Consider the following 26,380-nt stretch of genomic DNA (forward strand, 5'->3'; position numbering starts at 1 on the left):
TCACCCTTGTCCTCTTTGCAGTTTCAGAGGCAAAGCAGCCTGTGGCAGCCCTTCAGTACTGCATCCCCCTCCATGGGGTGGGTGGCCCAGCTCGTGTCACACTGGGTTTTGGGGAAGGGAGCTGGGATGTGGGTTCGAGCCCTGGGCTCGTGCATGTGCCTGCAGAACAGCTCGGGGTGTTACCTGTTCCTTAGTAGGAATATTAAAATGCTGCACTTGCTTGGTCTGCGAAAACCCTCCTGCAAAATGCACCCGAAGGGGCAGCTCAGCCCTTTGCTGCTCAAAAGCAAGTCACAGCCAGTGGCGCTGGGCTCCCTCCAGTGCAAACACGGCTCAGCTCTGCTGGGAGGTTATCGCTTTCCCGCAGGGAAAGGAAATTAATGCTCAAAGCCCTTGAGATGTTGGTGTGGTTGGTACAACAGGATACGGGGCAATGTGAGGCAGAAACCGTGCAGTCCTTTATTTGTTTTGGTAGGAAAGCAAAGGGGGTATTTCTTGCACAGGTTTTGTTACTGCCCAAGCGTAACTGGCTGCGTTCCACTCTTCTGTTGAAGTTGGTTGAATTCTTCACAGCCCAAATGTATTAAGTAATTTAAAAATGTAGCTCTAAACCAGTATGAATTTGGGGATTTTTCTGGTCGTGGTGTACTATATGTTTGCTATGCCAATTCCCACCAAGGTCAAAGGTGCTAGATGTGTCAGGTTAGAAATAAAAATAAAACAACCTGAAAAGTTTAACCGGCAGCTTCCGGATGGTGAATTTCCCCCTCCCCGCAGGGGCTGGGTGTTTGTAAAACACTGATTTGTTTTTAAAGAAATCAATCGTACCGCGGCTCTGCGCCCCTTCCCCGGCGGGGGGGGTCCCACGACCCGCGTGGGGATGGTCCTCGCGGGTGGCCCCGGGTTTGGGGGTGGCCGCCCCCTTCCCTCCCCGCGGAGCGCGGGCGGGGCGAGGCGGCGGGGCCGCCCCCGGCGGTGGAGGCGGGCGGGCCGCTCCGCTCCCCTCCGCGCCGCTCCGCGCCCCTCCGCGCCGCCTGTCTCCCCCAAGATGGCCGCCGACGTGGGATCGATGTTTCGATACCGGACGCGGTTTGATGTCCGCCGGCTCCAGGTTGGTGGCGGCGGCGGCGGCCGCGGGGCTGGCGGAGGAGCCGGCGGGAGGGGGGGATCCAGGCGGCCGCCCCCATCCCTCCCTCTCCCCCCCCCCCTCCCCGTTCCCTCCCTCTCTCCCTCCGCCCGCCTTTCCCCATCGATAGGTATCAGAAATTGATCCCCGCCGCCGCCGCTCTTTGTTCGGCGCCGCCCGGGAGCATGGAGCAGCGCTAGCGGCAATGGAGCCGCGCCGCCCCGGCCCCCGCCCCGCCGCCCCCGAGGTGACAGCGGGGCCGGGAGCGGGAGAGGGGGGCGGCCGCCGCTCCGCCCCGGCGGGAGGAGAAGGAGGGAGGGAGGGAAGTTACCGCGGGATGAAGTTGCGGGGAGCGCGGCCCCCCGCGCCGCTCCGCCAAGTTTCTTGCGCTCCCTGCCCGCGGAACGGAGCCGCAGGTGCCCGCGGGCTGCAAAGTGTCCCCGGTGTCGTCGTTTCGTCCCCACCCCCCCGTCCCGGGAGTGGGGACGGCTCTGTAATTGCGTCCCCTCGCTGGTGTTTGGAGCCGCGCGCTGGGAGGGCAGAGGCTCTTGATGGAGATGATGGATGCGCGGTAGCCCGGGGGATGGCGGAGCGGGGCTGCCCGGGGCCCCGCCGCGTTCCCATTGTTATTCAGGGCCGGGGATTTGCGGCGCCGGTGCTGGGGCTCGCTCAGCCCTGAATGTCGGTGAAGGCGATCGGTATCGGTGGGCGGCTGGTCAGTCCTGAGAACCGGCGGGGGTGAGGGCTGGTACCCAGCGGTCGGGACTAGTGATGGATGCGGCGGGAGAGAGATCCTTTGTGGCTCTGGGCAGGTCACGGATGCCGTATCCCGCCGTGGTGCCCTCGGTCTGTGAAATTAACGGTAAGTCCTTTTGTTAACGTGTGCGAGGGAAGGTTTGTCAGGGGATGCTGACAGTTTTGTGACCTTAAATAGGCGCCGATGTAGTGGGGAGGCGGATAATTAACACAATAGCTCTCCCAACATAATGGGATGAAACCCAACCTGGATCTACTACAAAAGCCGAAATGCTCATTTACATGGATATTAAATGGGTTTATCCCTGTAGGATATTATGGAGTTTAAAATACAGCATGCTTCATAGGGGAGTAAACAAATTGAAATGCGATTTATGGGGCTTCAGTACTGTATCAACAGTTCCAGCGTTTAATACATTTTGGCTTTTAAGGAGATTACGTGCTACATCTGTGATACGCGACCCTAAAAGTAATGCAGGTACCAGGGCTGGTCGGTTTGCCATGACTGCTCATTTATGGCATTGTGGTCGGAAAGGGATTACGGGTCTAAGCAGTTCGGATACAAAAGCGTTCCTCGCTACATCACACTAATGACTTTTCCTGGGTGCGCACAGACCTTTATTTAAAGACAAATATTGGCACCTACTTTCCCGTGGGTTTGTCGGGGGGGCCTTGCCGGGGGGAGAGTTGGGCTGCGAGATGGGCAGCCGCTCTCCTTCCCCACCGTTCTGCTTGGCCGAGCGGCCGTGCCTGGGTATGGAGCTGGAGAGGGAGCGCTGGGGATTGACTTCTGTCCAGGCAGCAGTTCTGCCGCCTTGCTGGGATCACGGTGGGAAAGGTGACCTTGTGCCAGCTTGGCCTAATGCCCTCTATTAAAAAAAAATAATTAAAAAGAAAAAAAGGAAACAATCCATTTATTATTCTTCCCAGAGCTTTTTCCTTTTTATTTTTTTTCTCTCTTTTTAATGCATGTGTCTGAGAAGCTCTGCTGGCCTGGGGCTGGCTGGGAATGGCAGAGTTTGAGCAACCCTGATGAATGGTGGGCATATGTAAAACACGTAGATAATGTGCTACTCGGCAGCACTTTGATCGAGACAGCGTTGAGCCTTTTTACAGCACATAGTCTCAGAAATGAGAAGAGATAAAATTCTATCAAAGATAATACCAGACATATTTCACTGGGTTATGAGATTGTTTTATTGTGTACATTACTAATGCAGTATTTTTTTACAGCTTTCTTGTGTATAATAGTCATAGCGGGATTCATACCTTTGTGGGTTTTTTGTGTTTTAATTTGCTCTTGGTTTATTATCTTCCGGTTAGCATTGTGTGGATTACACGCTCCGCGTGCTGGATGCTGTTTTAATCTGTCTTAAAACGGCAAAAAATAGCGAGAGTTGTGAGCTGCTGATTTGGGATAATAAATACAACCGCGAGAGAGAGGAGAGAGACCGATTATAGCCATCTTTTATAAATGTCTTCACATCTCATTATGCAGATGAGCTCTGGCTATATGGCTCCAGTGTTTGGTTCGTCAAATAAAATGCTCTTCGTTTGATTTCCTGTAATGCAAATGCTTTCCGCGTGCCGGAGCGGAGTTGGGCAGAAACTTCGGCGGCTCTGCCGGATGGCAGCGTGCCGGGAGCCTCGCAGCGCGGTGCGGTTGATGGAATGTTTTTTAGCTGTTCAAAGTTTAGGGGAGAAAAAAACCCCACAACTGTGGATGTGATTAAAATATTATAACCTTATGATATTCTGAAGTGCATAAATTTTACATATCAGCTACAGAGGGAGTTTAGACATCCATTAAATGATATGACAGCTTGACTTATCTAAATGTGCTATCATTTAACAATGTGTCAAAATTCTTCTTTATATAGACGACAGCAGTAAATAAGCGATCAGTCCTCTTGGCTGAAGCTTAATTCCTGGAGCTTGGACTAATAAACTTAACTGCACTCTGGTGGAGCAGCCTGTGGGCAGGATAATCTCGGGGTCACTTTTGGGGCTGTGAATGGGGGGGAAATTCACCTCTGCAAATTCCCCGGGTTCTGTGTGTTTTGGGGGGCTCTTATGGAGCGGATGGTGGGACCTTTCAGTTTCCTCCAGCACCCAACACCATCCGTTCCCACCCCAGCATCGCAGAGGTGGAGGGTGGGATGGTGCCCGTGGTCGCTGTGCTCAAGGGGAAGAGAGGGGAAGCCTGGGGGGGTGCTCTGGATGCCCCATCTCAGGGGGATTTTTGTCTTTCCAAGCTGAAATCTTGGGGTTTATGCAAGTGCAGCCCATGCTGGGGGTGGCTGAGGAGTGCTGTGGGGTTGTGAAGGTGGTTTGTGCTCCCCAGGCATGTGGGCTGCAGAATTGTCCCGTTTAAACCATTAACATGAATTTAGGGGCAGTGGCACTAATGAAGCCTCATTCTCTGCAGGTGTTTATCTCATTGTGGTGGTGTGTGTTGTCTGATGGTTGTGTGCTCCTCTTGAGAGGTTTCCAGTGTCCAGGGCATTCATGATGATGCTCTTCATGTGGATTCTCCTCTGTCTCCTATTGCGGCTATGCTCTGCAGCCCATCCATTGGCAGGGACACTAGTGACATTTCTTTCCTTCACCCAGGAGTGCTGTTTCCTTAGAGATCTAGGTCTGTGGCAGCTGGAAATGCTTGTCCCTTCCATGTGCCACTAAGGAGGTTCAGCTGAACTGACCACCGAAGTGTAGCTGATGCTCCAGCATGGCCACTCAGTGACTGTGGGACTCGTGTGTCCCTGGGTGTCACCATCATTGACCACTTCGTGGTGTCGCCTTCCTCCACATCTCCACCGCAGCTCTCTCCTTGGGACAGGCAGGGGTGCAGTATCCATCCCACCGTTCCCCAAAAATCCTTCATTAGAAGCAAATACTTGATATTTCTGATATTTCCAGTTTGTATGTGAAGGGGAGAACGAGATGGGCCATGTTGCTGGTCCTACTCACGGTTGGGCCTGTGTTGTCCATCAGCAGGAAGTTGAACCACGAAGTTTCTAAAGTGAAATGTGATTTTTCTTATTTTTCCCTTTTATTTTCCCCCCTCCTGTGGCTGAATAATTGAGACGCTGCCAGACAAGAAGAGAGCAGCAGAAAATGAGAGTTTATCTTTAGCTTCACAGCTCTCACTTTAGAAACTGGTGACCCCAATTTCAGCCCGAAGAGCGACTTCTTCCCTAATTAATAAATCCATTAATTAATTGTGTGCGTGCCGCAGCCCATTAGAGATGTGCGTGCTGGCCTCCTGATCCAGTTTGGTGGATTGTCTCTGTGGCCTTGGTGGAGGAGGGGAAAAAGAACGGGATTGTGACTAAGAGGCAAATAGGGGACGAGGGTGGATATATAATTTGATTTTGTGGGAGCAGAGGGAAGGTGTCAGAGGGAGGTGTCACCTCCTGGGGGTTTGTCCAGCGTGGAGGTGGGTTTGGGGATGAGCCATTTCCTTGGGGTCCCCGGTCTGCGTCATCACCCCCCACTGCCTCGCGGCCGTGAGTTTGCCAGGGCTCAGCAGGGCTGCTGTGCTGCAGGTGGAGCTGAATATTAAAGCGTTTGCTGATCCGAATTATTATTTATGACCAGATTAAGCAAACAGTACACTCCCAGCCCGTGAATCCTTCAGGAGGTACTTGCTTAACTAGATAACCTCGGCGGAGCGTGCAGAACTCGCTATTCATCTCCCTCCATATGTTGGCACAGGAGCTGCTCCCTTCAGTTAATTTTTCTTTCTGTCTGCAGAGACTTCGAATAAAAATGCAGGCATAATTGTTGTGTGTGTCGGTCCCATAGCTACTGTGTTCTCTGCTGAATGGAAAGTTAACTGTTGGCAAAAGAAGCACTGTATTTAAATGCAGAAGGTTTTGCTTGCCTACAGGTTTGGGGGATGGAGTGGCCCGTCTGCTCCCCTGTTTTCCCCTCCTATTTTTGCTGGTGGGGACAAGCAGTGTATTTGCATTCTTGGGGGGGCTGTGTGTCCTGTGGGATGCTGGTGATGCTGTTCCCTCCTCCCTTGGGTGCCGCTGTAATCATGGCGCTGAACACCCCCGCCTATGGGAATTCCCATGTCTTGAATTTCAGGGGTTTATCCCGTGAGCGGCTGGTGTAACACAACAAATTGAAAATGCGGGATCATGGTTTGTGGGGAGGAGGGAGGGTGATGGTGAGCTGCAGCATCCTGCTCCCCAGGAGCCTGCCTTGAAATTCAATTACTTTAGGGTTCAAAAGCGATGGTGTGTGCTCCTCCCTTACCAGACCTTGAGACAGAAACCCCACCACAGCTCACTCGCTGTATTAATGGTGTTGCGGATTCCCTCTTGGTTTGGAAAAGGCACATTAGAAACATCCATCCCCCCTAAAAAAAAGCCTGGGTGAAGTTTCTCAGAACATTTTGTACCATCCTGCTCCTATTACCGAAAGATGTAATTCCCCAACTTGGGAGATAATAAGCAGGTATTGACTTCTGCTGGGGTCATTATCAAGATTTATTCAGTCAATATGCCTTCTTGGGTCAATAAATCTTGAGGTTGATAAAGGAGGAATATATACTTGCAGACTTTATTAAAAAGTTTTCCCCTTTCGTAACACTTTCCTGTGCATGTTGCCTTAGGATCTATGACTGAGTTTCCTTTAATTATCCCTTTTTTTTGTGCTGTATGCTTTCCTGCAGCTTTTGGTGTCTTGTTGAGGCAGCAAAATCTGGGAAGGAGGATTTGGCCCCATGCTGGGTCCAGTTCATTTGGGATCGCTGTCTAAGATCTCCTGTTCCTGGTGTAGCTTTGACGATGGGGGTTCGGGGGCGTGAGCAGGGGCTCTGGTTCCTCATCCCAGCACCTCAGGGCTCAGTGGGTGGAAAGGATGGGGATGAGCATGGGGCAGTGGGGTTTTTCTGCTAGAGGGTTGAAACTCAGGATTCCTCTTCCTGGCCCACCATAAAATAACAGGATGATGTCCCTGTGTCCCCTTCCCCATCGCAGGCTGAGAAGCCTGGGATTTGGGATGGAATGAAACTGCTCTGGCACTGGGTCAGCCTCTGTCCCAACATCCACTTGCTCCCTCAGGCGAGGGCTTCGTGCCTCAGTTTCCCTGCTCCTGGGGTGTATGGGATGGAGTATTCTTGCAAATCGCCCCAAAAAGGGGCCTGGCAGCATTGTGGCGGTTGTGCCCATGCCATGGCGGTGTGGCTGGGCACTTGTCTGTGGTCCCTTGCAGAGAAAGGCCCTGGGAAGGGTTGTGTGGCCTGTTTCGGTTGCCCATTTTGAGGATCTTGGGGCATCTTTAAAGAGGTCCTGGATCTATCAGCGCCATGAAGAAGCAGCTCTTGAAGCCAGCAAGCCGCCAGCCACAGGGGGTCATCAGTAAAATCTAACCAAAAGCCTTAGATAGCCTGGAAAGCTGAAGTGCTTGTTATTTACTGCAGTGCTTGTTAATGAGCAGCATCCCCTTTTTCCCGCATCGTCCCCAGCCGGCGTTGACGGATCCCGGCTTGGATTTGGGGTGCTGGGGTGGCAATAGCTGCTCACCCTGGGCTTGCAGGCGGGAACCCTGTTGGAAGGGCAGTGTGCGATGATGGGCTCCTTCAGCTTCATCTGTACATTTAATATGATTTATTTTGGCTGTGTCTGCCAAAGAGCTGCTTTGCAGCATCCCCACCACTGGTGGATTTTCTTTTAAGTGGAGCTTCCTGATTTCACACAGCTGAACACACCAACACCACCTTCCAAAATGGTTTCAGTGCCTTTTTTTTTCCTATTACGGCCTTGCCGTGTAATTATTTTTTTGACTACTTTGGTGTAGCACTTAATGATTTCCCCAAAGCTGCAACAGGACCCCAGAGTATTGATATAGCTGCAGTTTAAGCGACTCGCTGCTAACGCGTGGCCGTTTTAATATTAATTGCTTGGTGTGTGCGTGCTAGCTAGTTCTTCTGCAACGCGGATTTTCTAAAAAAGTAAATAACCAATTTGAACCCCGTGTAAATATTCCTGTGGTGGGAGCTGTGTCGTGCGTCAGCTGCTCCAAACACGCTGCCGTTGCCTTTGGTAACGCTCCTGCAGTTTTACACCGAAGTCAGGACCTCGGGCATCCTTTGTTTTCTTCCATCGGGATAACATAATAAAGTATTACCTGGTGCTGGAAGCGCGTCTTGTAATGTGCGGTGTAAGCACAGCCGCTCATCGGTGCCGGAGACGGTGTGTTATTGCTCAGCCTGGCTGCGGAGGACATTTATTCTTTATTAATCACACCGATGGGGAGAGCTGCTGTCATCTGTGGCTCTTGCAGTGGTTTGCAAACATTGCTTCATCCCCGGGGAGCTGGGTAGTTGTTACCCCTCATGTCACCCTGGTTTCTTGGCTGAAGGGAGAGTGGGGGCATGGTTTGGGTGTTGCTTAAAGCCCTCATGATGCCTGCGTGTGATGGAGCAGTACATGGTGATGGGGAGGATGGTGCTCTCCAGGAGGAAGGCTCTTGGGGATCCCTGTACTGCAGCTCCCTGTACCCCCAGGGCAGCAGCTCACCACCCTCCATAGAATGATGGAATAGTGTGGGTTCGAAGAGACCTTCAAAGCTTATCCAAGTCCAGCCCTGCCACGAGCAGGGACATCTTCACCAGCTCAGGTTGCTCAGAGCCCTGTCCAGCCTGGCCTGGGATGTCTCCAGGGATGGTTCATCTACCACCTCTCTGGGCACCCTGGGCCAGGCTCTCACCACCCTCAGGGGCAACAATTTCTTCCTCATGTCCAGCCTGATGGGGCAGAGCTTAGTGCTGAGTCCCATGAGGTTCCCCTCAGCAGTGCCCAAGTGGAGGCTTCTCCATCTGCTCATGGCAGGTATGTTGTGCCAGAGCAGGATGCGCTGGCTGTGCCACTCCAGTCCCCTTCCTCCAGCACCCGTGATGGGCTGATCCTGACCCCCTCTTGACTCCCCAGGCCCCATTGCAGTGGTGGCGAGGGCTGCCCAGTGCCCTGGCCACCCAAGACCAGTGGGTCCCAGCCCATGGCACGGGTCTGGTCATGACCCTGCATCCAGGATGCTGGTTGCCATCCAGGGTCAGCAGCTCTTCCCGCTCCCTTCTCCGCTTGGCACACACCGCAGAGGTAGCGGCGTCTCCTGCCACTGCACTTTTCTTTCAAATAAAAGCAGCTAATTAACATTATTCTTTAATTATTGCCTTTATCAACAAGGGGTCTGGTTTATACCAGCAGGATAGTCGCTTTGCCTTCCACTACCCAAGTGAATGCTTCAATTCCTGTTGCTTTTGAAATGAATTTGATGTCATCTGCCCATTGTCACTTAATGGGGACACTTGGGTAATGATTGCGCGCTCCAGCCCTGTTAGCAGCACTGCGAGCGTGTAATTTAGCCCCTTAGGCAACAGTACTTTTGAAATCTCTGGATAGTTTTGAACTCTCTGTTCTTAATTAAATATGCAATTTTTCACGGTAACCAGGTTAATTCTTTTGTGTTGTGTTGTAATACTGTTAGGAATTTTCATAGTTCTTATTAAACATTATTCAGGCATTGTGAATTCCATAATTAAAAAAAATGAAAAGAACAAAGCTTGATTCACTTCTTTCTTTTCCCTGGTTAATTTATCAAATGAATTTTGCAAATTTTTCTTTTTCTCCCCAGACGGCATGCCAAGTGTTTTAAAGGGGAAGGATTTAATTGCTCTGTAGGGATTGGTTGGTTATGAAGGATTTGGCTGTTTGATTAGTAAACCCTATTGGGAATGGTTTAATGCTCCATGATCTTAAAAATTGTCTGATTGTTAGGCTCTCCAAGGATGTTTTCTCTTTTCCGTATGTACGGCAACAGCTTTGCACAAGTGTGATTATTAGATAGTGAGGAGGCAGCGGAGGGGTAGATGGTCGGTGCTGGGTGAGCCTGTCTGCCCTGGCAGCGCCGAGAGAGCCACCGTGGCCCCCAGAGAGGTGACAATGATGATTTGGGGACAAACCAAGGGTTGTTTATTTACATCCCTGCAGATCACAGGAATGAATCACTGGCTGTGTCAGGATGGCTCAGCTTCTCTTCCAAGAGTCATTCCCTGATATCTACCTTGTAATGTAATGAAATTATATGGAATATCTGATTTATCAGGAGGCAAAACCCTGCTGTGTTCTCCATGTCTGAATCACTCTGATATCCCACCAGGCAGCATCCCTGGAAGGATGCTGAAGTGCATTGGGAGGTCTCACCGGGAGCCTGCCAGGGGTTTAATCCGGAGTGGAGCCAGGATCAATTGTGGCCGGTCTGAGGGGGCTCCCCAGGGTTTATTTGAGCTTTATGGAGAGCTCAGAGAGTCATCAAACTTACAAATATACTCTGATTTAAGAGAAGAGCCATTATTATCTTTGAGCTTGGTTTACGTGGCACCCATTTTTCCCCACTCCGGTTCAAGCCTCTTACAGTGAGTGGATCAACCAGCGGCTGATGCTGCATGTGGCAGTTTTCCAATTTCCCTGTTCCTCTGTGGCTGATGCAGCGGTGCTGGGTGATGGTTAATGCAGGGGTGCCAACCGTTTTCTGTATGAATTTTGTTCAATGACGATGACCTGGTGCTTGAGCAGAGACCGGTTGTGCTGCCTGGGGTCTGCCGGCACAGGGCTGCTCCCTATGGTGCCGTGATGAATCCAGAAAGTCATTTAAAAAACAAGAACAAAAAAAAAGGACTAGACATTTGCAAGGCGAAGCCGAGCAGACGCCGGTAATGTATTCCCAGGCATGACACGGAGTGGCAGCGTGTCATGAACCGTGTCCCCGGGGACCTCTGGGTCTGTGATATTGGCTTTAACCCCCACCGGCTCCGCTCGGGGCGTAAATTCATCAGGCTTACGGGTATTGCTCTTGGTCTACTGAATAATTTACAGTTGCAGAGCCCAGCCAGGTTCAGGTCATTGGGGTTCATGGGTTAATAACAGGTTTGGTTTTTGTTGTCAGCAGCTGCCTTGATAACATATGAAAGAATCCTATTCTGTTGATTAGATTTTGAAATGGATCAATTTTTAATCAGCAGAACATCTGACTCACTCAATAAGAGGAGTGTGGTGGAGACAGGACGAGGGGCTCGTTATTTACAGGATTGTTTGTTTTTTACTAATACGCAAATCCTGGCCAGGGCTGGAGCATGCCCCCCACCTTCCTCACCCCGGCTCCCCCAGAATAAACCGTGGGGATTATCTGCAGCCTCATGCCCGGTATTTGATTCATCTACGGATTCGTTAGGACATCCCTGTTGCTGTTGAAGAGATCTGACGCTGAAGCTTTGATTTATCTATCTGTTGTTATTGATGGAAAAACATTTACTTACCATTTACTTACCAGTCACCAAGTCTTATAGAGAAAAGCACATTGGGGGTGCTTGGCTCAATCCTGCGGGGGCTTTCTGTCCCCAAGGGCCACCAAGAATCACCTTCAAGATGAGCTTGTGGGTGCTGGGAGAGCAGGGGACAAACCCCAGGGGTGCTGAGCGGTCCTGGACAAATTCCTGAGTGCGAGCAAAGTTTCTGAGAGAGTAACTTTGATTTCATCATGAATACTAAAAGAGCTACATTCCTATTAAAAGTTAAATATTGGATGGGGACCTGGGCAGATGCGCTTTTTAAAAGTTATGATTACTTGGGACACAAAAAGCGTCCCAAACCTGCATCTTGATAAGCACGTGTTGCTTTTTGTAAAGACGTGCATGGCATAGATTTTCATTCCTAAATGGAAATTTAGGTTTGAAGTGCTCAACAACTGCTGTAACAGGGCTCCCTGAAAATGAAACCTTGGTTTTTTTTTAAATAATAGAAATGGTAAAAGTCTTGTAAATGTAACTTAGGGGAAAGTGTCGCTCGAGTAGAGATGACTCTGTGGTTGCTGGCTGGGCGCTGGTGGCTGGGGATGGTCTGTTGCCGGCAGATATTGATATAGGTAATAACTTGTCCTGATGGTAATTTGCATGGTTTTTCCCTGGGTGCTTTGGCATTTTACTTTTAAAACTTGTGCCTTCTGGCAGTCTCCTTAACCTAAATAAATATTTTCCCTCTTGCCTTGGATCAGTTAAGATCAGGGCTGTGTGGGGGCTTGCTCCCGGCAGGTTTTTTCCTTGAAAGACTTGCCTCTTATTTAAAATTTGGTGTATTTATGAATATATATATATGGGGCTTTTTGTTGTTTTGATGAGGTGGTGACTTAAGTACTCAGAAAAGCGTCCCAAAGCCTCTGGCTGGTGATGGGATGAGCTCCCTGGCCCCACTGGGTGCCATAGCCCTTTCAATACCATAAGCCCAAGAGCTCATTTCTATAACCTAGAAATAACTCTGCAGGTAATAGCGGTTTGCTAATAGCCACAGCACCAGCTTCTGGGCTCTCGTGCCTGTCGGTGGGCACGGGTGATGTATCAGTTTCTGCTAAAAACATTAGCAACATCAGAAGGTTAAATATGCATATTATATCATCCCTGGCGGTTTTATTTTCAGGAGAGCAATGGGTGTCACAAGTTCACGACTTCAGAATTAAGTTTATTTTAGTGATGGAAAATGTGCTCCTCTGTTGAGCATCTGCTGGTTATTTTCTGAGATGAGTTGAAAGAAAAACATTTTTGTAAAGAGCTGAGGGGCAGCTGACCTGGCTTTCTTTATTATTTTCTTTTAAGTAACCAGCGCTTAGGAAGCGTTGATGGAGATGATGGGTCTTTAGGCTCTGTCAGGCAATGGGGAGCTGCCCAGTTCTTGTGCTTGAGCAAGGCAGCAGCTCCTCTGGTAACTTATTAACTCTCCAAATTGCCCTTTTGTTTAACAACTGAGTGCCTGAATCGCTGGTGGGTCCCTGGGTTTTAGCGTCATTGCTCCAGACAGGGTTCACCCCAAACCGCGCTGGGCCCGGTTCTGCCGTCCCCGCTGAGCAAACCGCACCAGTGGGCTTGGAAACGGAGCTTTGCTGCTTCATTTGCGATTGAAGAGCGTGTGAAGGGGTTGTTCCATTGCAGCTCAGGGTTCATTTGGGGCCTATGAGTTTGGACCTGTGCCAGTGCCAAGGCTGGCAGGTACAACCCTGTGTGTTGCTGGAAAGCTGCGCTGATTTGATCTGGAGTTACCAAAACCAGAACACAGCCCTGCCCTTTTTCCTCCTTGATTTTTTTAAGCGAGTTATGAAGCTCCAACAATTTTGGGCACCACAGGGTATTTTGGTTCATTAGGTCTTGCTATGAGGGACATGCAGACTGTGCTTTGGCAGCAGTTCTCCTTACCCATCCCTTGCTCTCTTATTTAAGAACCCTGCCTTCCTACCAGGGTGCACAACCAGACCCTGGAAGCATTTCTGTATTTTGGTCTGTTTTTAAGCTCATAATTAAACAAGTACAGAGCCCAGCATCTCTTTAAATAAAGAGCAGATGGAGCATCCTGAATATTAGCACGGTCCTGGCTCTGGCAGGGTATGGATGTACCCCCCAAGGACTGAATTATTGGGCAGGCAGCGGGCAGCAACCCTGTGGGATGCTGCTCAAAATGGCCAGGGCTTCGTTAGGAAGGGCTGAGCCGAGATGCTTTTCCTGCCGTCCCTTCCCATCCCATGGCAGAATCCTGGCGAGCTGCTTCGAAAAGCACTTTTGGATCCCAGTGGGTTGTAACTCCCTCCCGCTGTCTGAGCCGGCGGAATCCAGCACTGCGGGCTCGGCCGGGCAGCTCTCCCTCCATCCCACCTCGCGAGAGATCCGGGGGGACGTGTTTTTTACCGTTGTAACTGGTGTGGGGTGGTTTGCTTTTTTTGGTGACAAATGCTTTATAATGGATAATCCCAGGCCGCTACTTTAAAAAAGCTATAAAAGAAAATAGCGCGAGCGCTGGCTGCTGAGCTTGCCTGGAGCTGGCTGCTCCCTCCTCACCATCACTGATGCATTTGGGGCTGCAATGGTGCATTTGGGGCCGCAGCAATGCATGCGGGGCTGCAGACGCTGTCACAGGAGGTCCAGATCAATCACCAGCAAAATCCCTATCTTTCCCTGTTTTGTCTCTAACCGGTATCGCCATCTAGCAACTGTATTGTTTACCTCCCGCACTGATTTCTCATTGAAATGCCCTATTTTTATTTTTTTCTTAAGCAGCTGCAATTGATAATTTAGCTCTGGATAAAGAAACCTTACAGCTTTTTTATTTCTCAGAGGCCAAACATTGATGTTGTGTGAAATGGGAGCTTTGAGGAGGCTTTGTATGGAACTTAGCTTCCTGAAAAATTTATTTACTGCGACTGTGATCTGCAGGAGTGAATTGATGTTTATCTATAGTAGTTCTTGCCAGAAAAAAAAATGCATAACTGCACTTTCTTCGGAAGCCTTGAAAGGCCTTTTAAATAAGTGTCTAATAGTAGGCTCTCAATAGCAAACAGCCAGCTTGATAGACAGTGTACAGTATATTATTAACTATAAGCAGGCTTAATCTTTTTCTCATGTTTTAGAGAATGCTTTATAACCTTGTGGCCGAAGAATTCATGATCGCCAGGTATTTGAAGCTAAGCAAAATTATACCGGCTGTTACTGCTGGGAGATCGATACTGCCGGGAAGCTCGCGGGGCCGTGAGCTCCTGCTCGCAGCCCGTGTCCTGGCGTCGGCGGCTCCAGGGCCATCCTGGCCACGGACATGGGATTTAGGCGGCGTGTGATCCCTGGAGAAGGATGCTCAGGGGGTTATTGGTGTATTCTCTTTTGCAATTGCCACGTGGGAAAAAGGATCCTGGCATTGCACTTGAGTGATTTTGAACACAAGACCTATGGGGAGAGGCTGAGGGAGCTGGGGTTGTTTAGTCTGGAGGAGAGGAGGCTTAGAGGTGAGCTCAGCACTCTCTAGAACTACCTGAAGGGCAGTTCTAGCCAGGTGGGGATTGGTCTCTTCTCCCAGGCAGTCAGCAATAGGACAAGGGGGCATGGGCTTAAACTCTGCCAGGGGAGATTTAGGCTGGATATTTGAAAGAAATTCTTTGCAGAGAGAGCGGTCAGGCATTGGAATGGCTGCCCAGGGAGGTGCTGGACTCACCGGCCCTGGAGGTTTTTAAACTGAGATTAGACATGGCACTTAAAGCCATGATCTAGTCAATGGACTGGAGTTGGACCAAGGGTTGAACTTAAAGCCATGATCTAGTCAATGGACTGGAGTTGGACCAAGGGTTGGACTTGTTGATCTCTGAGGTCTTTTCCAACGCAGTTGATTCTGTGATTCTGTGATGTGCAAGTCCCAGCTTGGTGATGCAGCCACAGTGATGCAGGATTTGGCCTTGGTGGGGTGGAGCTCACCTGCCATCTCTCCTCTGGACGTGGCAAAAAAACAAAGCTAAACAAAAAAGCAGAAGTTTTCTGTCTGTCAGTGTTTGCACTGAAGTTCCCAGTGAGCCTCTGACCACCGCCTTTGCTCGTGATCGAGGGCGATCTCAGCCACTCTCTTTAGTGCCCTCATTTGCAGTTGGGTTTCTCTGCTTTTCCTGCCCATGCTGTGCTGGATCCTGGGAGCTCTGGCCAGGAGTCAGGGAATCAATAGATGGTTAAGGTGATAAGTGGCTTTGCTAAAAACCAATTTTGCAAGACGAGTTTGCGAAGGGGTTAGCAGAGAGGAGCTGCATCCCTGCCCCAAATGGCTCACTTCATCTGGGAGCTCGTCTCTGACCTGAATTAACCTGGGGAGCATCCTTGGTGTGGTCACGGCTGCTTTTCTTCTGCATCTGTAAATCTATGTGGGTCCTGTGGGAGGGTGAGGTGAAGCTGAGGAATAAGTTTCCTTCCTCCAAAGAGAGTGTTTGGGGAAAATCAGAGAGGTGAACGTGCCTGAGAGCGATATAAACTTAAACAAGACAAATTTGCCCAGCTGATAACTTCTAGCTGGTCTCAGAGCCGGTGGCTCTGCTGGCATGATGGTGACAGTATTTATGTAGGGATGAAGCGTTCCCGCACAGCTGCCCCAGCGTGGCCAGTTCTGAGCAGGCTTTTCTCTGATCCCCACCACGTCTTGCTGCTGCTTCAGCTCTGTTTTCTCTTGAACAAACATATTTGTTGGGCTGACTTTCGAGTAGATCCCACAGCCCATTAGTGGTGTGGTCACTGGCATCAAGCACAAGTGTCCCCGCTCTCGTGTCACCACGTAGCACCCGACCATGTGTCTCAGGGATGTTCATCAAGGCAACTTGGACCACCAACAGCTACTACATGTTCTTTGTAGAGGAAACGAAGCTCATGGCACCTAAGATCTTCCTTTCTAACTAAATTTTGCAACCAATTTCTGTCTGTTTCAAATGCAAAAGCGCTCTGTGCATGCGATGAGTCCCTTCAGACACCATCCAACTTGCTGCCGTCTCCTTTGCTGTATCCAAGGGGTCCCAGCTCCCTCCTGGGGCTTTGCTGACCTGATCCTGGTTTCTCAGGTGGCTCCTTGTCTTTGTGGCAGACCCTGAGCCCTCCCTGCTCCCCAGGACTGCCTCCTTGGGCTGGTTTTGGTGGTTTCCTGCAGAAGAAATCGGCTTGGGCTGCAGTTCATCGGGCTGATGATTTATTCGAAGATGTTCTAACATCCTTGTGGTCCACCCCATCCTTCGTGTATCCTCATCTCTGCTGTGCCTGGGCTACAAGTTGACAAAGGTGTGGGCTTTTCCACCTAGTTGTTTTCTTTTCCACGGGAAGAAGAATGGATTGTTTTTAGGCTTTCTGGCATTTCTCAGGCTTGACTCATCTTTTCCCACCTGCAAGGCCAGGATCATCCCCCAAACTCCCACCTCAAAGCCGGGGCACTGGGGCCGGCAGCAGCATCCAACTCCTCTCGGGCAGCGGTTCTTTATTTTCCCTGTTTTCCCATTTATCAAGTGGAATTTCCCCTTGGACAGTGACCCCAGAAGGAGCATCGTGGGATGCTCATGCATTGCTGTTGGGCTTTGCTTTCATGCCATTTTTTATTACTGTGTTCTTCCATAAACGCATCCACAGTTTGAATGCTGTGGCTGAAACCACCTTATTTCATGGTTTTTTTAATCATAGTGGGGAGGCTGTTTCTGGATGCTGATTGATGGAAACATCTTATCTCCTAGTCAAAGTGTCTCTGCTTTGTGTGGTAATGAAATAGTTTGACACTTTGACATGTGTGTCAAACACTTTTCTGAGGAAGCAAACAGCAGAGACTTTGATCTAGATGCAGACTGGTTTCATTACAACAAACACACCCCCCTTTCATCCGGAAAAGATGATAAGGGGTTTCAATTGGTGCTAACTAGCAGTTGCTCTTAATGATTTTAAAAATAAAAATAAGGAAAAATGTAATAATGGAGTAGTTAAGCTATTATGTTATAAACTAGCCCAAGTGCTGTGGAATGCAGTAAGGTAGGTGTAATGCCAACAGTGTGAACAATAAACAGGGAGAGAATCCTCCTAAAATAAGACGACAGAAATCTTCTCTTCTGGGAGATATTCAGATTTGTTTTCCCCAGCATTTCAAGTGAGAACATCTTCAGAAATGCCTTTTCTGGAGAAAATGCATCTTGTTTTCTGTAAAAGCGGCTTTTTCCTTGAAAAAGAACCCCTTCTACTATTAGCTTTCTTTCTGATCTCTTCCCCTTATTTTCTCCCAGCCAGACCTGGAGATATTTTAAGTCCTGGTGGGAGGGCTGGAGCGGGAATGAATCCCAAACACCCTCAAGCTGACAAAATTCTGCTCAATTGTGATCTTTTATTTTTCAATAGACAATTTTGAGTAGAAATGGGTAAAATTCCTCCTTGGTGTAACCGTGTTGGCCCGAGTATGTCCAACTAAACGCAGCAGCACCTTTTCTGTTTTGAGTGTTGGGCTTGTGCACAAATGTCCTTTGAGCAGCTGAAGAGAATTTACATGACGTATGGAAATTGTTGGGTTGCAGCGTATCTGGAGGTTTACACGAAGGTTTTCTCTTCCCTATCCACCGTACAACGTCATCATGGATGCTGCGGTTTGTCTTCTCAATCCAGGAGAATTTTAACCGTTTTCTTAAAGAATATTTTCCCTTTTGAGTATCTTGGGCTGTTTGATCATTGTAGGCTCCTTCTAACTGAACCGTCCCGTGTCCCCATCCATGGGGCAGGGAGGCACAGGAGGTGGTCATGCATGAGCAGAAACACTTAATTTAGTGCCTCCTTAATTAGTGCAGCAGTTCCTGCTCCTTGCCCTTGTCCTGCCCTTTCCACACCAGGGGCTGGAGCTGGAGGAATCCTCCCTGGGAGATGCCATATTCAGAAATGACATGGGATTTGGGGCTTAATTTTAGCCAGAACATGTGGCTCCTTTTTAAATGCTTTTCAAGTCAAGTCGCGGTGGCTTTGTTGGAGTTGAGGAAAGAAAAAAACAATCGCCCAAAAAACTAGAGAGGCGACATGGTGTAGATGGTATCTCTATGCAGACGGAGTTAAGGAATTTAATACATGGAAGCTTTTGCAAGTTGCTCAGTCTGCGTCGGAGCGTGGAGAGCCTGCGTTTGAGATTAAAACTCACATTTCATTTTTATACACTGTGCTTAATCCAATAATGATTCCATGTTACAAACGGCAATGATATCTTTCAGCATAGTTAATCAGAAGAGACTTAATGCTGTCACTATTTATTAACCTTTGTTGAAAAGCAAGAAGTTTTCTTACTAATCTGTGATTGTTGCTCTTGTCAGGCTCTATCAAGTGCAAACCAGATTTGGCATTTGTTACGGCAGGAGGATGCTGCTGCCTTCCCTGCCGTCTGCTGCATCCCACCCCGTGCAGGAATGGGGTCCCACATGGTTCAGGGGGGGTGGTTTCAGTGCTGGAGGGTCAGGGTGGCTGGTCCCCTGTTGCCTGTCCCCGTACAGATGAGTTACAGCCTCATCTGCTCCTCCAGACCACAGTGCTGGGGTAAAGAGGCAGCTTTGCCCTTCTTGGGGTTATTTTTTGGCTGCCTGACCTATGTACCTGCATCAAGGTCCCTCCCACCCAGGGGCTGTTTGAGTCAGTAGCTCCAAGTGTGGGGAGATGCTCCCCTGGCTGGGGGACCAGTGTTGGTCTCTGATGGTTTGTGAGAGGTGAAGTGGCTTCCAGCAGCTTCTCCAAAAGCTCAGGGGATGCCCCCACCCTGCTGCCAGGGTCCATGCCGGGGGGAGAGGGTGTTGATGGGCAGACCCGGGGGTTAAGGGGTTTTTGTGAGGATGCGGTGGCAGGAACTCAGCTGAGGCAGATGGAGGTGGCTTGTCCCTTGCATCCGAGCATCGCCCCAGGCCCTGGCAGAGACAGGTGGAGGCTGCAGGCAGCGCTGCCCGTGAAATCGTGGCCCTGCATTGGCATCCCAGGGACAGTGGCTCATCTGGCTTTGCAACACCGACAGCCAAAATGTGAGTTTTGGGGAGGGGAGTGGTGGAGGATGCATGGTTTTTTTGAAGCTCCGTGGTGATAAAAGGTCAGTGCGTGAAGGAATTTCAGCCTTCGATATCCTCCCGTTTATCTCCTGTTGCAGGGAGGCCAGTGCTGGAATTGTCTTGTAGGAGCACCTGGAATTAATGAGCCAGCTTGGTGCCGTGCAGAAATCGATGCTTCCTGCATTAATTGCGCTGTGTTGGAGCTTCGGCTTTTTATTCTGAGTTATGTAGTTACAGGGAGAGATGTCTCTCTTCGGCACAGCCCTTGTTCCCATGGGAAAGGGTCCCTCTCCCGCCTGGGAGGGGGTGGAACGTCCTTCGTCACTGCTGCTGGTGGGGCAGGAGCTATTTTGGCAGAGCAGGCATTGCTGATATTTCTTATTTTTAGGGTGGCATTGAGCACTATTCTGATCTCAGCTTGGGCACTCGAACAGGTGCAGTTATTTTACATTTAGCCACGAAGAATCCCACTTTGCTAATATTGTTAGAGCCTAAACATGGTATTTATATTTTTAGTAAATTGTTCTTTATGGTATTGATTTACATGTAATGTAGTCCTTGCATGAATAACTACTATAAATCTGGAAGCATTTATCATCTGAAATAGCTACAAACTCAGTCAAATCCTTTGTTAGACACGATTAAGGAGCTTAAACTGCAAGGTAGAGGGTAAAACGTAAACCATGTTTTCTGTGACCAGCTCAGAGTTTTTACTTGCCAAGCCATTGATCTGTGATAAGAGGCAAGGGTTAAGATAATTTGGTGAAATGAAAAATTAGGGAATAAATGACAATAAATGGGATCTCTGCTCCGGCCTGTCGATGTTGGGGATGGTGCCTACCTCTGCCTTCCCTGCCCAGACAGAGAAATTAACTTTTGAACTCAATGGCTCCGATCTTTTTCTCCTGATTTTCATCCTTGGTGCTGATGGGCAGCAGGGACGGATACTAATGTGTTATCCTGTGGATACCAAGCCCAGGCAAGCTGGGCTTTGTGGACCCAGGGCTTACAAAACTGGTGTAAATCTTGTTTGGTATTTGTGAAACAGTGATCATATTAAAAACCCCAAGTCCGGAGCCCGTGCTGGTGCCGTGTGCCAGACGTGGAGGGCTGGAGGGTTTCTTGTTCTAAATTTAGCCATTTAAAAGAAGATTATGGACTATCCACTTGGGACTTTTTTTAAAAAGGCTTTCACAATAACTCTTGAAAGCCTGATGCCTTTAATCCTGAACTTTAATTTAAAGTAAAGAAATCTTTTCAACTCTCCTCTTTCCCCTCCTCCATCCCACTATTCCAGGCTGAGGCTCTTTCCGACTTGCTTACAGAGCAAAGATGCGCTAAGCTCTTTTAATTTCTTATGAAGATATTTATTTTTTAATAGAAAGAAAATCAAGTCAACACTCGAGAGTACACACAGCAGTTTACCGCTATAGGAGGAATTAATCAGTCTCTAAAGTTCAAAATATACAAAGAGAGAAGGAAAAAAAAAAGCCCCGACTGATCAAACATGAGACTCCTTTCGAAGATGGCAAGATAAAAGCCTTTTCCTCTGCGAGCTTCTCTGTTATTGGCAGCCAGTGGGGTCAAGATTTTTTGTGTGTGTGTGTGTGTGTTATGGAAAGCTTAAGATAATTAATGTTGTTGAAAGAGGACCGTTGGTTGGCGTCTAGCAGGCGAGCCCCTGAGTCTGGCATCTTGTGAAGCAGCAGTGAGTCGGGGGGGGGGGAAGTTCCCCAGCAAGGGAACTGCCAATTTAGCGGAGCAATAAATAAAATGGAGATAAAAAAGAGAGTTTAAAAAGGGATGCGGTGCTGCTGTTGCTGGTTGAGCCTCTGTTCCCTGGCTCAGCATCATGTACGGGTGTTTGCGTGGACCACACTGGTTTGGGATCTTGGAACAGGCTTCTGAGAGTGGTGGACGATGCCGCAAGCCTGGCAGAGTTGGACAATGCCTTTGATAATGGCTTTAACTTTAGGCCAGCTCTGAAGTGGTCAGAAAGTTGGACTAGATGATCACTGCAGGTCCCTTTCAACTGAAAATATTCCCTTTCCCCGTTCTATTCCCTTTCCCCGTTCTATTCCCTTTCCCCGTTCTATTCCCTTTCCCCGTTCTATTCCCTTTCCCCGTTCTATTCCCTTTCCCCGTTCTATTCCCTTTCCCCGTTCTATTCCCTTTCCCCACCTGGCTTTACTTCTCTGGATGCTTTTGCAGGACCAAATACCTGCAAACTCCTCCTGGATACTGGGAATTCTCAGCCAAGGCTGTGCAGACCTGCTTGCTGCGTGCTTGATCTTTCTCATCTCCTAAAGCTCGTTTGGATGTGTCCTATTACGGTTTTCGTGTTAAATCTGCCTGCACTAATAATCAATAGATGTATGGTCACCCAGGCTGTTTATGTATCTCCTCTATCAAAGCCCTGACAACACAAGATCAAGATGCGAGCAGGCAGGCTCATACATCGAACGCTATTTAAAAAGCAGGATGAATTAATTACTGCTGTTAATGACTGGGGAGAGATTTTTAGGAAGCTTCAACTGATGGTTCGGAGCCTTGAGCATGAGACCAACCAAGCAGGTGGAATCTTATGGTGCTTCCCCACTGATGTTTCAGTCTGGGATGCTGTGGTTCCCATCTGCGTCCATGCAGCTGGTGGTTGTGAGACCAACCGAAATTTGTAGGGTGTGACAAGTCCCTGCAGATCTGGCAGGGAATGGACCTGGGGAAAGGATATATCTAAATGCCTTCCTTCCTAGCAGGTGCTAGAAAAGAGGGCATTTAGATATATCTTTTCCCCAGTCCTGCATTAGCAAACCTCCTTCCAGCACCGCTGCCCGAGCATCCTTGTGGGGTGACGTGTGACCGATGGGCTGTGACGGTCCCCAAACATCCCACCAGCGCACCGGGGCTGCTTCGGTGTCATTACAGCAGAGCGGTGGTGGCCACATTTGCCCCATTCTGCTTCTTACTCAGAATTATGTTAATTATGATTATTTTTTAATTGCTTGGAGCTCTTTCTGGCCTTTCCCAGCCCCTTTCAATGGAGCCGAGACAGCACAGCTGATCGTCCCATTCTCCGCCGCCTTTTCTATTCCAGTTATTTATTATGCAGCATAACCAGAATTGCTCTCAGACAGGACTTGTCAGCTATAAAAGACACTGGCAAATTTTATTAGTTGACAGAAGGGTTTTTGTTTCTTTTTTTTTTTTTTTTTTTCCCTTCTGAAAATATTAAAAAGTCAGTTATAGAAACCTAATTTTAATTTAGTTAGGTTTTAATTTAATTTAGTTTTTAAATTCATTTTCCGGCAGAACTCAATTTTTCAAGTGTAATTTGATGCCGTCAGTGGCTATAATGTTTAATGTCCTACCTATAAATTGCAAGGATGGCTTTGAGATGATTTACAGGATTCAGGGGGATAAAGCTGTCTCCTGGCCCCGCACGTGGCAGAGGCCGGAGAGAAAATGGTTTTATTGTGGCAGCCGCAGCGGCTGGTGCTGTTATCTATGGAAAGATGGGAAAACCCTTAATTTTCCTCCTGGCTCGGTGCCGGCCAGGGATGGATGGGAAGAGGGATGGGAAGAGGGATGGGGTCTGTGCTGGGCAGGGATGCTCCAGGAATGTTCCTGGGGATTTGTGATGTGTGAGGCGCTGTGCTGGGATGAGGGGGGGATCCCAATGGATGAAAAAGGGAGCTGGGAGCAGCGGTGTTACCACACAAACCCATCTGCTTTCTGAAAAATGCTTTCCAAACCCTGTCTGGGTGCAGGATGCAAGCGACAGCCGGCTACTCGGGGAGTTAAAAATGGGGGTAGACCCTTGGAAAACCCAGTGTAATTGCATAAAATACCCTCCCGATTTCATCCATTTAAGTGTTGCATCTAATTACTGGATTAGCAAAGTCTTCAAACCAGGTATTGAACATTGTAAATGGGGATAAGATGATTCTGGTAATGGCTTACTGAAACCAGGGAGGTGGTGGAGGCTGGCTGCGTACATCTTTGGGTGGGGGCCAGGTTGATTTGGCAGAGGAGGAGAAACCCCTTGGCGCTTTGGAGAGCATGGCCACGGGGAGGGTTGTGGGGGTGTGGGTTATTTTAGGTTTTTTTGTTGTGTGGGTTTTTTTTCCTCTTGGATTTGGCTTCTGAGTGGCAGCACTCGGCTCCTTTTGTTACCTGGGGGATGCGCCAGCGCCTGGGAATTCCTGCCTGCTGGAGTTTGCTTCTTTCCCAAAAAATGAAGGCAGCCAAGCTGTGTGTCCATGGATGGGAAGGGAGCATCCAGGGATGTCTCCTGGCGCGGGGCTTGGGGAGCCCGGCAGTGGTTGTGCCTGCCCGGTGGTACCAGCGGGTGTTGGCTGCAGGTTGGTGCAGCCGTATCTCACGTCATGATCAGCTTTGGTGCAGCTGGGTTTCTGCCCTGGTGGGACCTGAGACACATCCCACTGGTGAGCTTGGTGGCCTTCAACCCCAAGAGACCTCCCCATGTGCAGGAAGGATCCTGTTCCCCTGTACCCCCACGCTTGGCTTCCCGCAGGGCTGAGGCTTGTCCTCAGTGTCCATCCCCCTCAGTAATGTTGGATTCCTGTGGTTAATTTTAGACTAATTATTTGACATGTGTTTTAAGAACTGTTCAAAAAATTTCATGAAAATGGGCTGTTAGGCTGCCAGAGAAAAACACCTCAAACTATTGTGCCCATGGAGAGAAGGGCTATGAACACCGATGTCATATTAGGCACTGGAGAATCCACATGGGAGATGCCTGCCATAGCCTGGGCTGTGCCACCACCCTCCCGTGCCACCATCCTCTACATCTTCTCTTGGTGTCCCCAAGACTTTGGGCTCCTGCCTGATCCGCATGCTGCACGCAGGGGTCTCATCATGCGAATGCCCCCCATGTTCGACCCAAGGCTGATGTGCCGACACCAAAGGTGAAATCCCGTTGCCCATATCTCCTGGCGAGATGCCATCGTCGCCTGGCGTCCCCCAGGTTGTCATGGTTACTGACGCATGGGACCCCAGAGACCTGGCTGGGAATTAATGGCAGCCCAGGATAAAGGATTCCTGTCTGGGCCGAGTTGATGGATTACATTGATGTGCCATTTGTCATACCGTAATTGTTCTGGCAAATGTAATACCCACTAGTATAAACATTGTGCTGCTTTGCTAATAAAACTGAAAATAGGAAGAGAAAGGATGATGCAGTGTTATGGTCAGTTAAAGAGACACCACCTCCGTGCTGGCACCGAGGGCTTCTGCCTGGAAACCCACCCCATCCTGCCTTCTGCGTCCACGGAAAATGGGCAAAGTGAGAGCGAGACCCTCGTGGGATGTGTGTGGCTCTCAGCATCACTGTAGTGCTGGATCTGCCTTTGTTTGGGGGCTGAATATCTTCCTCCCCCCCTGAAATGAGCAGGTGGGGACTGCCAGGGGTCCCCCTGCCAGGGGCTGAGTCCATCCCTCCCCCTGCCTTGCACAGACTTTAATTGCTTTGTGAGAGGTGAATGAGGGCTATGGCATGTTTGGCATCCAAGGGGTCTGCTCTCACCTTGATGGGGCTTTATAAATGGGGGGATTTATGGTGTGGTGGGTGACTGACGCTGAGTGCTGCCCTCTCCTCTCGTTTTGGGGGGCACCAGGGTCAACACTGCTGGAAGCAGCGGGTGCCCAAATCTCCAGATAGTTTTGCTTTCTTACTAATCAGCCCATGGATTAGGAGTCTAGCAGGGATTGTGGCTGGGGATGAATTGCTCCTTGTCCCATAAGCAGGTCCTGGTGATGGAGAGGGGTCAGGGAGTTCTTCCAGCTGCCCCTGGTCCTTGCTGGTGGGATCCTCCATCACTGTGGAGTGATCCCCGCAGCCCAGCTGGGCCTTGGGTCGTGTTTCAGAGGAGGTGGCCAGAGCAGGACCCCAATGGGACCATCTCACCCCTATGTTGTCCCATCTTGCTGGCACACAAAGCAATGGGGAGGAGGAGGAACACCAACCACCTCCCCCATGAAAATCCTGGGGTAGTTCAGAGCTGTTATGGTTTATACACTCATATCGCCAAATACTTTCGAAGTTTCTGGTTGACCTGATTCATAGGGAAAAAAAGAAGATAAACACCCTTTCTGTGTTTGCAGTCATATGTAATTTTTATCTCTTGACCTTTAAACGTAAGCAGCAGTAAAATGAAGAACTATGGCAGTCATTTAACACCCTGCCTGTACTAACTGGTTTCTGCCTGTGAGCCGTGGTTTTAAATTGGCTAATGCAGAATACTTGCAGAGCTAATAATAATTCAGATTACTCCTGTCAGCTATTCCGGTTTCATGGGTAATTTAGTAGTTGAATAAATTTTTAAAAAAATTCATTCGTTCCCATGCACTGTTATGAATCAGTAGATGGTTTACCATTGGCAGCAGTAACTGTAAGAAGATTTAAATTGCTACTGAAAAGGATTTGAGTGAAGGTAATGTTTTATAATGTTCTAAGCCATATGCACTACTTTCAGGCCTCATCAGTTTTACATTGATTCCTAGTGAAGTGTTTAATTGCATCATGAATGCAATATAATTCAGTTCTTTTTGCTAATATGGTATATATCTCAAAGTGATATACAGCGCTGACAGTGAAGACTCAGGATTTTCTTAGGATTTTAAAATATGTGTCTGTGTGTGTATTTGCACACCCATGTACACATCTGTGCGTGGCTGGGAGCTCTTTTCTTGGGGTAACCTATGAGATATGGGTTGGGTGCTCGGTGCTGGGCATTGCCAGCTCTCCTAGGGTGTATGTGGCATCAGTAGGTAGGGGATTTTGTATTTGTGTGTGTGTATATATATTTTTATATATACATATGCATATATATATATATAAATAAAATGTTCTGATCTTACAAGGTGATTGCTCTGACGGTGACCGATGCTTGAGGGGCAGCTCTGCTCCAGCCCGGATGCTGTTTCGGTCCTTGCCGGTGCTGCTCACACCCACGGTGGGTGATGGCATCTCAGTCAGAGACACAGGCCTGGTGCCATCAGAGCCTCGTGGGCAGCAGATTAAAAGAAACGTGCTTTCGTCTTAAAGCGAAGACAATTTATTTGAGGCCATAAAGGAGGTAATTAGGGATGCGGCAGATC

The 26,380-nt window shown here is 49.1% G+C and overlaps 1 protein-coding gene across 7 annotated transcripts in view; it reads left to right on the forward strand.

The window, feature by feature from the left end:
- The first annotated feature begins 848 nt into the window (after window positions 1–848).
- CUX2 (cut like homeobox 2) overlaps window positions 849–26,380 on the forward strand; it is a 63,526-nt gene continuing 37,994 nt past the window's right edge. For 2 of the 7 annotated variants that reach the window (XM_065033465.1, XM_065033467.1), the window contains exon 1: window positions 851–1,111. In XM_065033465.1, the coding sequence (XP_064889537.1) occupies window positions 881–1,111 (231 nt within the window). In that variant the 5' untranslated portion in view covers window positions 851–880. Of the gene's footprint in view, window positions 1,112–1,240; window positions 1,374–1,680; window positions 1,989–26,380 lie in introns of those variants that run through there. The other 5 variants (XM_065033464.1, XM_065033466.1, XM_065033473.1 and 2 more) reach the window with 5 other exon arrangements.

The sequence above is a fragment of the Columba livia genome, chromosome 17 (genome assembly GCF_036013475.1).
Source record: "Columba livia isolate bColLiv1 breed racing homer chromosome 17, bColLiv1.pat.W.v2, whole genome shotgun sequence".
Lineage (NCBI taxonomy): Eukaryota > Metazoa > Chordata > Aves > Columbiformes > Columbidae > Columba > Columba livia.